Below are 15,828 nucleotides of genomic sequence, written 5' to 3'. Positions count from 1 at the left end.
GAGCCTTCATTTCACAGACCTGTGTGAACCTACAGACCTGCACTGCATTACCTGTGACAAACCCTGTTTCAACAAACAAACAAAACAAACCAATGTGTATATATTTGTATATCTATATACATGTACATATATACATACAAACACACACTTGTGTGTGTGTGTGAAAGAGCACAAGCACATGTGTACATGAATGTGTATCTGTGTATTGTTGCCAGAGGTTAGTTCCTTAAGATCTATCCGCCTTATTTTTTGATACAGGGTCTCTCATCAGGACCTGGGGTTCATAGGCTTGTCTAGGCTATCTGCTCAGAAAGCCCCCCAGAGGTCGCTTGTTTCCTCCTCCCCAGCACTGGGGTTACAAATGAGTGCCCATGCCTGTCTGTTTATGTGTGTACTGAGAATTGAACTCAGGTCCTCATGTTTTTGCAGCAAGCACTTCACTGACTAAGCAGTCTCCCCTCCCCCTTTTAGATTTCTTAGCAGAATGGTATAGGATATTTTGAAATCATTAAGTGAAATCCAGCACACAGTGTTTAAAGAACATGGTTTATTTCACATTTTCCTTTCTTTCAGCTTAAGCAGCATCAACTTGTAGCATATATTTGTTCACCATTGCTTTTAATGACAGCAACAAATCAAGCAGATTCTTTTATTTGATAGATTGTTATAATTCATGCTTGAACATTTTCTATAGTATGAACAATTGGTATTAAACTTATTAAAATGCTTTTTATGGCTTTAAAATTAAAGTAGCCATTGCATTTTACTTCCATCAATGGGATGATCTTGAGGAAAAAATGAATTTAAATTTTAGCTTAAGCTTAATGTCACACTTAGACCTTCACTTCAAAAATGACTCAATGGAAATGAAGAACAGACAAGAGATGTCAGTTATCCAACCTGAGCCTTAGATGTTTTGCATATGACATACTAATGAAGATAGGGAAATTATATTCCTGTGTTTTCAAGCATTTATGACCACAGGTTTTTTAAAAATATAAATGTAATAAATAGACTAGATATGATTTAAACTTTATAAAAGAGATTGAAAAAAGAAAATAAAATCAAGCTTAGTACAAAAGGCACTGTTGAGTTCAGTTTCATATTTCCAAACATAAGTAAAATCAAAAATAGAGTAGATTATTAACTTCTAATTTATCTTTTTTTCCCTTTTAAGGGATACATAATTAAACCTTGAGTTTGAAGGTCAGTGGACAGCTAAGCCATTTGATGTAGAAGAAGAATACATTTTGGCAGCCAGAATTAAACCGTTGTATTTTCCCCAAGATTGGACAGATTTTCAGGTACTTGCAGAAAGAAAGGGAAGTTTTAAAACGTTACTATTTTTATGTCTGGGCAGCTGTTCATCTCTTGGGCCACAGTTATGTAGGATGAGAAAGTGACTGTGGGCCTCACATATTATCTCTTTTAAGAAGGTTTAGCTATACTGGTTGGTGGCATTTGGGAGGCAGAGGCAGGCAGATCTCTGAGTTCAAGGCCAGACTGGTCTACAGAGAGAGTTCCAGAACAGCCCGGGACACACAGAAAAACCCTGTATCAGAAAACCATAAAAAGAAGAAAAAAAAAAAAAGAAAAAAGAAGATTTAGCTAAATAAAACTGATGAAGCTCCTCCTCCTCAAGCTTCAAAATCAGTGAAGTCAACTGTAGAATTCTCCAGGAGAGAATTGTTCTTTTGGAACTGAAGACCTCAGGGTATTTTTTTTACTCCACTGCTAAGAAACCCCATAGAGTAAGAAACCCTTGCCTTTTCATCTACACATCAATCTCTGAAGAGAAGGGGTCTGGGCACAGTAAAGGAGTGTGACGAGGAGTCATTTCATCTTAGGTGGATGTCAATAACATAACTAAGTGTATTTTTACCTCCATTTCAAAATAGCAATAAATTAATCCCTTTAGGAATAGGCAATTTGTACTTACACATTGTATATATATAATTGATAATTAATTATGGTGATGAATAATAAATAACAGTGACATTTATTACCATGTACAGACATTTCCAGAAAATCACTGTCCTTTGAATTTCATGGGTTTCATTGATCTCCCTTCGCAATAACACACTTCCATTCTTTATTAAACACACACATAAAGAGAACACACAGAACTGTGGACCACGCTTACTTAGAAAGGAGGTTGGCGCTGAAGGGTTCTTGGGATAGTGTGAACATGGTGGGAAACCAATGCAATGGCAACACACAGGAATTCCCAGGCAGGAAGACCTCCAGTTTGAGATCCGCTGGGTTTTTATAGTGAGAGCATGTTCCTAAAAGAAAAACAAAATCTATGTGTGATGACCAGGGCTAGTACACACCTTTGATCCTAGCACTGGGAAGGCAGAGGCAGGCAGATCTCTGTATGTTTGAGACCAGCCTGGTCTACAGAGCTAGTTCCAGAACATCCAGTGTGACATAGAGAGATTTGGGTCAAAAAGTAAACAGACAAATGAACCAAAACCACAATCCCCTAAACCTACAGAGAAATGAGCACAGGCCTCTTAAGCAACTTAAAATGACAGTTTTAGTTCATATGAAAACCTAATATTCATGAGGAAAGTTGGAAGATTTAAAGCAAATAAGGGATGATTGGAAAGACTGCTGTGTGTCACTGACTTTAAGCACAGTAGGAATTTATTTTCAAACTGGAATTTGATTTGTGCTTCGAAAGCTGCATTGCTCAACAGCAAGGATGTTGTTGGTGATTGAGGAGGAAGACAATAAGCAATGTGCATAATGTAAGGGCATGGGAGAGAGGGACCAGACCTGAGCAGACAGCATTTGTTAGGGTGAAGAAGGATAATGGGAGATAAGATTTTCTAGAGTGTTCTTTTTTTTTATTATTAATACCAAAACTAAAAGTCACAGTAGAGTTTGTATGTACTGAAAGGAGCTATAGGGAGGAAATACTACTTTCTCCAAATATTAATATTGTACTTATTAATAATTAACATATTCATGTAATTAAAAAGTATTTAAAACTCTGTAGAGTTAAAATCTAGGCTTCCAATTTTGTTTTAATTGCCAGAATTCTCATTTCAGATGAAACTTTCTTTTAACTATTTAAAATAAAGCCATCATCCTGGAGCGTACGGGAAGTCATCTCTGAATGCAGTAACAGTGAGAATTAAAGCTGGGTGCTTGTGATTATGGTTTTAATTGGGCAGACAGACTGCATTACCACTTTCTATAAAGGTAAACAAGCTATACGATGTCAGGATTGTAGTGATGGGGATGGCAGAACAGAGCGAGGAGAAAGACTGGAGACAACACCCAGGAGTGGCCTTTGTGTGGCCTGGTAAGGCTGCTGGGCCTTTCTGCTGTGCTAGGCATGGCACTTCCAGGAGAGTGAGAAATATCCCAGTGCTGTTAACTTGTGTCTCTTCGGGCTCACGGGTTCCCGCTGAGGGTCTGCAAGTTCAAAGTGTGCACTCAGTCATTGCAGACTTACCGTGCAGAGGAGTAAAACTGGAGACTCCATTTTGTAGTCCTTTAGCCTCTCTGTGTGTCTGCTTTCTCTCACCGTTTCCTCATTCTTTCAACTCTCCTCTGAGGAAAGGAGATCTGCCCACATTAATGGTTATCAGAGGAATTGGTACTCTGATTTAGCTTTTTCAGATTTTAAATGTAGGGCATCATATGTTCAAAAGCTGTTTCCTACGTTATGGAGAATTTACTCTGTGCCCTAGAGAATTTAAATAACATTCTCACTGAGAAAAGAAAATATTTTATTCTTAACTAAATGTGTTATCATCTACAATGTTTTTGGTTTTGACCTCAAATTCTGCAGTATTGTATAGTAGTGGCAAGGTTATTTTCTGAATTCGGATTCAGTCTGTAACTAAAATGGTGGACTAATTTCATTTTCAGTTTCTATAGCTATAGTGCCATAGTGAGCTAGGGTCTTCTAAATCCCTGGTGTCTAGAACTGAATCCCCAGGCTCCATCTTCATTGGAATAATCTAAAATAGTTCTGAGTGCCTGGGATCAGGTCTGAATTCCCATACTGATGTCTCCACATTTGTAACAAGCACCAAAGGTGATTTTTATTCACACAGGTAGTAAAAATCTGAAATGAGCCGGCAGGAATGAGTGGCATACGTCTTTAATTTGCCTTGGAAGGCAGAGACAGGTGGATCTCTGTGAGTTCCAGTTCAGCCTGGTCTACAGAGTTCCAGAACAGGCTCCAAAGTCTCAGAGAAACTCTGTCTTGAAAAACAAACAAACAAAAACCGAAAAACCCAAACAAACAATCTGAAACCAGATGTTCTCTTGAAAGATATTCTTTCTAACTTCGTCTTCTACCTCAACAGAATATGTAGATGATTTTTTTCCCTTAGCTCAGATTTTCTTAACCCCACCTTGCTGATAAACTGACATATATTTGCACATTGCTGCCCTCTCTACCAGGGTTAGAGCTGACTCATAACCAAGCCCAACTGTACTAGGAAAATATCTATGAAGAATGTATGCAGAGGGAGGGGAATGAATATAGTTTTCCTTCATTAATTTTGTTGAAGCAGAAAAACTTCAAGGAGCAACTTCAAGCACAGAGTATAATTACACAATCATGACACAACCCATCAATTGTGAGTTTGATTTTTGGCATACATAGTGAGTGTATGTGTTTTAGCAAGATTAATATAATGTGAAACTATTGGGGACAAATCTAGCTACACTGTGTCTTCACATCTCAGAAGAATCACTTTAGCATTCCTGCAGAAGTGGAAACTGTCCATAGCACAAACTAGAACTCACATTAAGCATAAGTTTTAATGAAAAACTGCTTAGACATGATGTGCTGTTCCTCCTGATAAAAATAATAATGTATCTTTCCCTAAGGGGGAATTTTCACAATTACTATCTTGGTCAGAGGATCTATTATTATTACTGTTTTTTAAATGCCACTTTCCTGGGTAGGTTTTAAACATCTCTAGGCTTTGGAGAAGGTGTTCCATATCAATAGTCAGGCATTATTACAGTGGGAGGTGATATTTCTCTCAGAGCTAAGTTCCTCATTTTAAATAATGGAAGAAAGTCAACTGATTCAAAAGACCAAGACAAGTGATTTAAAAATATTTACTTTATTCACAACAAAAATATTAACTTGATTCTAGAAATATTTTATGATAAGGTAACGGTCTAAGCATGATCACTTTGGCCATGAGGAAGATAATAGAAGCACATATCTGAAATAAGCTTCTTTAATAGGGGTGCATTTTAAAGTAAGCAGAATTATTTTTGAAGGACTTTGGGATATATTAAGAAAATACATATATGTCATGTTCCTACTGAAAATTTAGGAAATCTAATTCTGTGACCTAGAAATAAAAATAATAGTCTGTGAATTCATTAGAAATGGTTCCATACCTGGAGCAAAGACACACATTATCAGCAATGAATTTGTGATCCTGTGTGCCTTCACAATATCTGGGGGAACAAATCAATACAATCTGTAACAACTGGATTTAAATTACTTTCCCACTTATTTCTATTAAAATTGTTTGGTAAAAGGCACAAGATTAAATGGAGGGTGTGACTATGGGGTTTAGGCTATGGGAGGATATGAATTTCTTACTGATATAGTGATGTAAGCAAAGAAGATGCATACCCTAGGCTGGTCAGGGGCAGATAGCTGGGGAATCAAACTCATTAGCAAAGCCAAAGTAAGAATGGTTTTGTGAATTCATCAGGGAAGTTGTTCTTAAAGAAGATGGGCTCATTACTTTTCACTAACTGGATATTTGTGATAGATCTTATAAAAACAAAGCAAAGGAACAAAACAAAATGAAGCAAAATGCATTGACTAATGTAGTTCGTATTCTTAAACTAAGCTTAAAATAAAGTTCATGTTTCATAAGCATGTGATATTTTAAACACGGCCCATTTGTACTGACATATTGGACTGATTTTAATATCCACTCATATAACTCTCTTATTACTTTTGTGTCTGGTCTTTGCTTTTAATACATCTTTCATTTGAAGAGATTTAGTAGATCATATAATAGAATAAAATTTTTGATTGATTTTGTAGTGCCACTACAGTAAGATTCTAGTAGGAAGTAAACTTTCATAGCTAAAACACCTTTCATGATATTTATGTTTTCATCTTCTGTCTGATTAGATAAAAAGGAACTACTATATTGCATTATTTTTTTTCTTTGTGAAATTTTTTAGCAATGTTTTTATTCTAAGGATAAAATGTATACATTCTGAGAAGTCAATCTTGTTAACTGTAATATTTCTGCATACATTTTAAAGGAAATGCAAATATGAGATGGACAGCCAGCGCCTACATTGGCATCATTTAAGGATACTGAAGAGCTATCACTGGTACTTGTTTATTAGTGATGACAAAGCCTGTGACCTCAGCATGTGGGACAAACATAGATGAACTGAGGCTGCATTGTGTTGCAGCCCCTTTGGATTAAATGGTGAATCGGCAACACAGAGGAAGGGAATTCCATTGCCCCCTGAGGGGAGATATGTGCAACTTCCTTGTCACTTATGACATTGTCTTTCTACATCTGAGTTTTAATTCAATTCAGATCCAAGACCAGTATCTGTACTTCCATTTACTTTGCTTGAAATAGTTGGTGGTTTGTGTCTCTTGAGATTTTTCTCACTAGGTGATGGCGGCACACACCTTTAATCCCAGCACTTGGGAGGCAGAGGCAGGCAGAACTTTGAGTTCAAGGACAGCCTGGACTACAGAGTGAGTCCACAACAACCAGAGCTACTCAGAGAAACCCTGTCTCAACAAAACAAAACAAAAAAGTTTTCCCAATGCTAGTTTCTAAAATGTGTAGAAGTAATTTCGGGAATTCTTTGAATAAATCACAGAATCAAAGTTTGGTAAGTGAGAGGGTGAAAGAAGACAGCAGAGTATGACAGGAATGACAGAGACACCAGGCATAAGAGCGGAGGCAAAGTGGTGAGAGGGCAAATACCTGGTCGGGAGCCTCAATTGCCTGTCAGTTCTGCCGTCAGAGAGCAGTCTAATCTCATTTGTATGTTAGTTTTGCTGAGGCTGGAAGTGGCCAGAAGTGCCTATGAGCTTGGGCACATCTGGAATTTTCATACTTCTGCAGAAGTCATTGTTTACTAAGAGATCCTGTCTGTTAATCTTATTTTAGGTAAAGTAGATCTTAGGAGCTCAGCCTGTTTTACTGTCTTATTGTAGCTCTTGCTGTAATCTATGGACTCCACTTTCCTATCATCAGGTATCTTTTCCTTCCTTTCATTTGTTTCCATGCTAGAATCAAGGCTAGTGCTTCATCACCCTTTGTCTGGACTACTGGATGGGTTTCTAGCTAGAACACAGAGTCTCCAGTATTCTTTTTACTTTTCGTCTCTAGAGGACAAGCTTTTCCTACCTACCCCTTTATTTTAGATTTGCCCCAAGCTTGTAATATTTTGAAAATTATCATTAAAAACTTAAGGGTAGCAAGAAAATTGGCAGTGCATTACTTCTCTTGACATTAAAAATCCTTCACAATCTTAAATTTTTCCTTTAATCTTTTGATTTCCTTTGTTGTCTTAAATGGCTTGCAAATGTTGTCTTAAATGGCTTGCAAATTCATGGCTTGGGCTACAATCCTTGCATAAAATTTTTACTTTGTTACCACCTGGACTATTCACTTTTATTTGCTCATGCCCAAATTCTGCCTTATTTCGTGCACATTTCAGATACATCACTTATGAAAATTTCCCAATGTTCTTCAACCACAAGTGATCAGTTTTGACTTGACATCATCACAACTATGTAAATAACTTACTTGTTCGATCCTTGTTTACTATCTTCCAGTATAGTTTTAATTCTGCATTATTTCTACTTTCAGATTATAGATACATTGAAAGAAGAATTTTTATTTTATTATTTCCTGTATCTTCTACCTAGTACATCTTTCATTGCCTTATATAAAATCTCACTCCAGATATCTGTTAAACCAAGGGTAATGCCTCAATGATATATAAAAAGTGATGTAATGTACTTTTAAACACTCCACAATGAAAGAATATTTTATAATGTACACAATTGGCAACTTAAAGAGATGTAATATATGTTGTTTTTCAGATGGTCTTGATTTATAAAATTTATCCTAATTATAAAGGAAAAACAGACTTTTTGTTGTCAAAGCAAAGTTTAAAATATTTAATATTTCCCATTATATTCTCTACAATAAAAAGAAAATAGTGTTTGAATCTTAAGGTATGGAGATGAATTGTGAAAAACTGGGCTACTAACATTAGTAGAGAGAAAATAAATTTTATATTAGAAGTATTATAGCTATGGTGAGAAACTTAGGGTACTTAGGCTTAAGGTTTTACTTCTAATCAAGGGACAATGCATGTAACAATTATACAGCAATTGTATAATAAAGCTTCCCCCTTCCCCCTGGGGCTTTGATTTAAAATACTGATATTACATGATTAAGATAATATTATTCTCGAAGCTGATTTTAAACAAAGTGAGGATAGCAAATATACAGAAGCTCAGAAATATTTGACTGTACTTAGCCCACTCTCTGATTATTTCTGCTGTCCAAGTATGAAGACAATATCAAGTCCACTGAGCTTCATGTCTACTCTATTCTCAGGTTAAATAAGAGCTGTTGTTGCCTTCTCTTCACCTTTTGCAAAGAATAAAATGGAGGAAGGGCAAGAGAGGTGATACATTGAACAATATTTCTTCTGTAAATTGAGTTAAGCAATGGGGTGATACAGAAATTTTTGCTGGAAGTATGTTAGTTGAAAATTACTGTAGCTGTTGTAAGGTATAAACCAGAGCATAGTAATTAGTAGTTTGAATATACAGTTTTACAGCTATCTTTTTGAGTATATTGCATAGACAAAAGATTATTTATAAGTTGCATAAATTATCCTTTAATTTTGATAACACTAGAATGATGGTCAAATTAATAATCTTATTTTCTTGGTACTATTAAAATAAATTTATGCTTTTATAATTGTAGCAGCTTTAATATAGTTTCTCTAAAAATTTAAATATTTTATTACATTACATTCATTTAGTTATCCCGTAATAAATAAAGCCTCTACCTTTAAAAATAGACCGCCTTTAACCTAACATCGACATCGTACAAGTTTTTGGAAGGCTTTCTTGAAGTCTTCGTTGAAAATTGTATAAATCAGTGGATTTATAAGGGAATTCAGGTAACCAAGCCATGTCAAAAAATTTGACACTTCGTCAGAGAGTTTACATTTGTCACAGACATTAACAACCAGTTCTTTTACAAAAAAAGGCAGCCAACATATTACAAATGCACCCAAGATCAAGCCCAGGGTAGTGGCTGCCTTGCGTTCCCTAGTGCCTGAGATTTTCTGTCTCCTCCAAGATTTCTCATGCTTCAACTCAGACCTGGGACTTTTCGCTATGCTTTGGAGTCTATCGAAGTCTGTTGATGGATCAGATAAGGATTTCTCTAGCATATAGGATGCAGAGACCATCTTAATGCTCTTCTCACCACTCTCCAAAAGAACTTGGCCATTCAGCTCCTCCTTCATCATACGACTTGCTTGTCGCTTGTGGTACAGTGTCCTTGCTGCCCTGTATATTTTGTAGTAGAGGATCAATATCAATACTAGTGGGATGTAGAAAGCTCCAAACGTGGAGTAAATTGTGGAAGCAATGTGGTCGTGCTTGATGACGCATTCATTAACCCGGCTAGTTCCTTGTTGCCTCCAGAAGAGAGGAGGCATAGAGATGAACACAGATATAACCCACACTATTGTGATCATGATGCCAGCATTCTTGGGAGTCCTCTTCCTGGCATATTCAACAGCATCTGTGATTGCTCGGTACCTATCCAAGGCTATAACCGATAGATGCAAGATGGAACAAGTACAACAGATGATGTCAATGCTCAGCCAAATGTCACAGAGTATTGGTCCCATAATCCATCTTTCTTTCACAATGTACACAATACTGAAGGGCATCACCAGGACAGCTACAAGAAAATCTGTAACTGCCAGGGAACAAATTAAATAGTTGGCTGGGTGGTGCAGCTTCCGAGTCACAATGATTGCAGCAATCACGAGGGAGTTGATAGTGGTGGTCATCAATGCCAGCCCGGACAGAGTGAGGGATACTAAAATTTTGGATGGCATTCGGTTTAACTGTTCCCCTGAGGTCAAGTTTTGATCTGATGAATTTAAAAAATCCATTTCTTTTTGTTTAAAATGTTAATAGAGTTCAAAAATAAAAACCTGTAACAAAAAAGAGGGAAAGAGTTCAGAGAAAGTTACGAGTACTTGTCTTTTTTTAAAAAATAGACATGCATGGTTTTCTAGAATATTTTATGCATTAAAAGTTTGAGTTCAGTTTCTTTGCAGTATTTTTAATTGAAGCAATCTAGTAAGAACAGTAACAAATAGAAACTTTCTGAACATTTATTAAAATTGTCTCACATAAAGCAATTTTATGAGTAAACTAGGCAATTATCGAATAAACCCCCATGAATATAAAATTGTTTTTCAAATCAAACTAACCCTATGCTTTTCTCTTTGTCTACAGCAGGAGACATGTTTAAAAGTGCATGCCAATATTGTATAATTGTGTATTTTGTAATGTAGTATGAAAACATTAAAGGCAGTATTCAAAAATGATAAATACATTTATATTAAATTTGAAGTAACATTAAGAACATTATTTCTATATTTGTAATGTATTTTGTGTTATGATCTAGAGGTTACATAGAGAGAAACAAGTAAAAACTACTACATGCAGCATTTTATAAAATAAGAAAAATACTCATTGTCTTTGGGGACTTGGTAGTTAATTTGGTTTGAGAAGACAAAATACGATTTAGGAGGAGTCAAATAACCCTACGTTTTCTATTACAACAACGGCATATATGACGAAACAACCCTTTCATGGCAATCACACTGACAGTAATGTTGTTTTCTTTGTAAATCACCCTTGTATTGATTATATTACATTGCTGCTTAAGAAAGACCATACATCCATGGTTTATAATTGTTGCTTCAGTCTGTGATTTAATTTAATTGGAAGTCAAATAAGGGCTTGAAATGTAGTTCAGTGGTAGAACACTTGCCTAGCATGTATAAGGCCCTGGGTTTGAATTCCAGTACCAAAAGAGTCAAAGAACAATGAACTGGAGTGAACTCAACTCAAGTACTAGTAATAACTTTTATAAGATGTTTCTTTATTTCCCATCTCTATCCTTTGCCTTTCCTAACTTTTAGTGACAACTTGGATCTCAAGGAAGGATGAATGGAAGCAAAATCTGAGATTTTATTCTTAGTCATAATTGCTACTTTAAGAGCATATATTAACAGTAACTTTAAGGTGGTAATGTTTCTGTTGTTATATCTGGACTGATAACATAATATTTAAGGTCTTAATATTTGTATGTTCTGTGTTTCATAAGGGTATAAATAGTCATGTATTTGTTGTGCTGTTTACTGTGTCTGGTTACCGGTACAAAATTTAATTTTGATTTTCAGGTACTCATGAAGCCAACTGCTACTAATCAAATTAAAAGCAAGAAAATACATGAATATCAGCTACCTAGATTATTGGTTGTCCATTATAGAGTTAAAAAATTGTCTCATATCTGCTCAATACCTATCTGCAAAGAGAAATAAGATGTCCCATATGTACATAACACTTACCTGTATAGGGCAACTAAGACAAGTTCAGAACAACAGCAAAATATAAATCTTTAAACATTCTAAACCAGAGGTTATTACATTCAGTGGCTCTCAGAATCACACTAAAGACTTGTTAAGTCAGATTGCAGGGTCCAAACTGAGCTTGTGACTCGGTAAGTCTGGTATGGGGCTCTCAAGTCAACATTTATAACATGCTTTCAGGTGACGCTGATGCTAGAGGACCAGAGAATCTGCACTCTGGGTGCAATCATCCTGGCAGTTTCTCACTATTTTCTCTTTTATTCAGTGCTATGCATCTACAAGGTGCAAATGATAGCATCTATGGTATTTAAAATTTTTCTTCAACATGATTCTTTCTGACATTCTTATTTACTGGAGATTCTCAGATAAATGATCTCACATTAATTTTCCATTGGCTGTGCCTCTGTTTTCATTGCTATGTCAGTCCTCTCCCTTCTCATCCTTCCCATGTTTTCCATGCTTTTCTGAGAGAATATTAGGTCAGATGGTCTGAGATGTAGAGAACTCACCATCAGAGTCATCACAAAATCCTTGTATGCATTTTTAGTAACAGAGGACCTTCTACTCATCTTCCTTCCTTCCTCTCTCCCCCTGTCCTCCACTCTGCTTACTCTCCCTTCCCTTCATCCCTTCGTTTCTTTGGGTTATTTTATTTAGTTTTTTAAACCCCTCAAAAATTTTAGTTTTTACATTTATTCGTTTGCTCTGCGTGTGTGTGCACATGTGTGTATGTGCATGTGTGTGTGCACGTGCACGTGTTTGTATGTGCACGTGTGTGCACACACACGTGTACATATGTGTGTACATCCATGTCAAGGCACACACATGGAGGGCAACTTTGAGCAGTCTCTTCTCTCTTTGCACCTGTCCTTTGAGACAGGCTAACTCTCTGATCCCGGCCAGAACTTGATTTTTTTTTTTTTAGCTTGGTTAGTGGTCTGCAAATCCCAACTATCCTTCTATTTCTGCTTCTGGCAGAGTTGGAGGTATAGGTATGTGCAGCCACATTTGGCTTTTTACATAAGTGCTGAGATTTGAACTTGGGCCGCCAACTTCATGTTTATGCAGCAAGGGCTCTTACCCATAGACCTGTCTCTCCAGCTCTCTGAATAGTTTCTTAATCAGGTAATTTCTTTGCAGTACTGTTTATTTAATGTTATGTGAATAGATTTTAAAGTACTAAAAGTTATTATATTATAAGTAAAAATAACTTTCCACTTTAGTTTGCTTGATACAGAGTTTTGGCATAAAATTATTCTGAAACTCTATTTTGAGTAGATTATAAAATGAGACAAACTGTCTGGAAATAGCTCCATGGACTCTCACAATAAAAGCAAATGCCATAGGAAAGAGAACCAAGTTAAAATTAGGAGTGTTATTGAATAATTCAACCGATTTCTCTTCATGTCACTCTGCCCTATAGCATTTAGGCAAAATGGTAGTTAATGCCAGAAAAATTCCCTCATGTTTTTGCAATATTTTATAATTATATGACATATAAGTATGAATTATAAGTATGTTAAATAAATTATATTGCAGTTTACCAGAACCCTGTCCAATTTTAAATTTAAAAAACAAATTAATCTTTCAGTTATATTCACAGACAACAAAGAAAACAGAAAAACAAATAGAGCCAATCACAGTTGGGTTTGAATTTTCTTTATTCGCATTTTCCTTGCCACTTATAAACAGAAGTTCAGCAAACCATTTACTTTGTCCAGTTTAGACCCAGCCTTTCACTAGATTCTCCACCCTCACTCTTATTCAGCTTCCCACTGAATGTCCTTATAGAGCTAGGGACTCATACCGGTCACCTAACATACATAGACTGTGCCAGACAGCACTTTGACCTTATAACACAGGCTTCTTTCTGTATTTCACATGCCTTTCCTGGAGAAGATTCCTCTGTGAAAACCTGTCATCACATCAACCTAGAATGAAAGCTTCTCATCTTCAGTCAGCATGAACATTTAACAGCTTGTTATTTAGTCACTGGAATTTAAAAACTCTTCTGATTACACACAATATTTTTAATCCAATAGTTATTTACATTCCAGAGTTTGCTTGGTTATGTCTTCTAAGTTTATTGTCATCAGGCTAAACTATCAGTTCTTAGGGAAGTGGTCTAAATAATATTCTAATGTGAATAATTAATGAGGGAAGAGTCAGGTCATATACAAATAGTTTCCATAACAACATTATAAATTCAATTGTAAATTCAATTCTATCAAGACCTTTTCAAAACCTGCATGTTGGACATTTAAATTAAATTTGTTTGGGCAAAGGCTTCACTCCAGCTCCTGGCATCCATATATAGAATGTTCGGTTGGAAGCTCCACTCTAAGCCCCCTCCCGTAGGAGTGGCGTCAGTTCAGACTCTACCCCTGAGAAAGCCTTCCAGATGATGACCACTCCCCAGAGATGCTCAAGACCACTCCCGCAGGGTATTTAAAAACTACCCCTCAGAGAACAAACAGGTGGTTTTCTGGTTTTCTTTTCCCGTCTCCTCTCTGGGGGGCTGGAAAGTCATCTGGGAGCATTTGTATCCATTAAACCTGGACTTTTTCTAATTCAGTTTGACTTAATCTGACTCAGATTATTGTATCGGCAGAGAGATTTATTGCAGTGCAGAAACTTTTCAAGATTAATAATACCATATCCTTTCTGAGTCTTTATTTCTGTAGGTGTTTTATTATTTTATGTATATCAAACCATTTATTCTTTAAAGCTGACCCATGAGATAAGAGCAGTCACTATGTTTCTTCACAGAAACATTACAAACATTTCTAAAATGAAAACACACCAAATAAGAGATGGAGCAAACACTTGTTCTTAAGAACCATTCACTCTGAGAGATATTAATTCCTTCATAGCTCCATGCCAGTCATGGGCTTGATAAAATACTTTTTCTCTGAAATAAATACTTTATTATGTATCAGCTGTGAGTTCAAATAGAAACAAAAATCCCATCAGACAAATATTTCAGATGTGGATGTGAGCCAGGTCTACATGAGTGAATTGACATAGCAGCAATTATTCATAGTGCTTTCTAATTTCTTTTACTGTCGTTACAACCCTTGATCTTTACTTCTGTCTTATTTCTCTGTTCCTACTTATTCCTTTAAGGATCATTTGGTAGTGCTTTTTTAAATGGTTATTAGCCTAACAGTTGTAGAAATTCCCAGTTAAACACTTTTATATGAAAATATATTCACGTATTTAGGACATTTATGAAACAGCATGTTTCTATATGGCTTTTTCTAAAATCCTCAATGTTAGTTATATCTCCTCAAGCTTCCTCTGTCCTACACTCCCATTTTTCTCTTTCTAAACTTCCTTCTTCATCATTCTCCCTCTCGCTTCACATTACCTATGTTCTACTATTCCTGCCCCACTTTAAGATATTTCTTCCCCCTTCCAACCAATGGTCTCTTTCTAGTTTCTATAGATAATCCAAATTAGCTTTCATATCTGCAGATTTGATGTTAAGATACCACATGTGAGACCATGCAGTGTTTGTCTCTCTGGATCTGGGTCATTTCTCTCAGGATGGTTTCCAGTTCCATCACTTATCTGCAAAGTTTATGATTTCAGTTTTCTTTGAGCTACACAAAATTCTCTTGTATATAGGTGCCACACTATAATTTCTCTCTTTCTCTCTCAATTGAAGAATGGATAAGGAAAATGTAGTACATTTACACAGTGGAGTACTACACAGCAGAAAAAATAATGACATCTTGAAATTTGCAAGCAAATGGATGGAGCTAGGAAACATCATATTGAGTGAGGTAGCCCAGACCCAGAAAGACAAATATCATATGTACTTACTCAAAAGTGGCTTTTAGACATAAAGCAAACCAGCCTACAATTCACAATCCCAGAGAACGTAGACAAGAAAGAAGACCCTAAGAGAGATATACATGGATCTAATCTACATGGGAAGTAGAAAAAGAAAAGATCTCATGAGTAATTTGAGAGCATGGGGATCATGGGAACTGGCAAAAGGGGAAGGGAGAGGAAGGGAGGAAAAAAGAGAAAAATATATAGCTCAATAAAAAAATTCTAAAAAGAACACAATAAAATAAAATAAAAACATAATGTGGTGATACTTTGTTTGTGCTCTAACAAATAAAGCTT

The 15,828-nt window shown here is 36.0% G+C and overlaps 1 protein-coding gene across 1 annotated transcript in view; it reads right to left on the bottom strand.

Moving 5' to 3' along the window:
• Window positions 1–8,097: 8,097 nt before the first annotated feature.
• Htr1f (5-hydroxytryptamine receptor 1F) overlaps window positions 8,098–15,828 on the bottom strand; it is a 122,774-nt gene continuing 115,043 nt past the window's right edge. Inside the window, exon 3 of the mRNA XM_057764927.1 lies at window positions 8,098–10,242. Coding sequence (XP_057620910.1) covers window positions 9,100–10,200 — 1,101 coding nt within the window. The 5' untranslated portion in view covers window positions 10,201–10,242 and the 3' untranslated portion in view covers window positions 8,098–9,099. The remainder of the gene's footprint in view (window positions 10,243–15,828) is intronic.

This window comes from Chionomys nivalis, chromosome 3 (assembly GCF_950005125.1).
Source record: "Chionomys nivalis chromosome 3, mChiNiv1.1, whole genome shotgun sequence".
In the NCBI taxonomy this organism is placed as follows: domain Eukaryota; kingdom Metazoa; phylum Chordata; class Mammalia; order Rodentia; family Cricetidae; genus Chionomys; species Chionomys nivalis.
The sequence above is the reverse complement of the archived record's forward strand: the minus strand, read 5'-3'. Positions and strand labels throughout refer to the sequence as shown.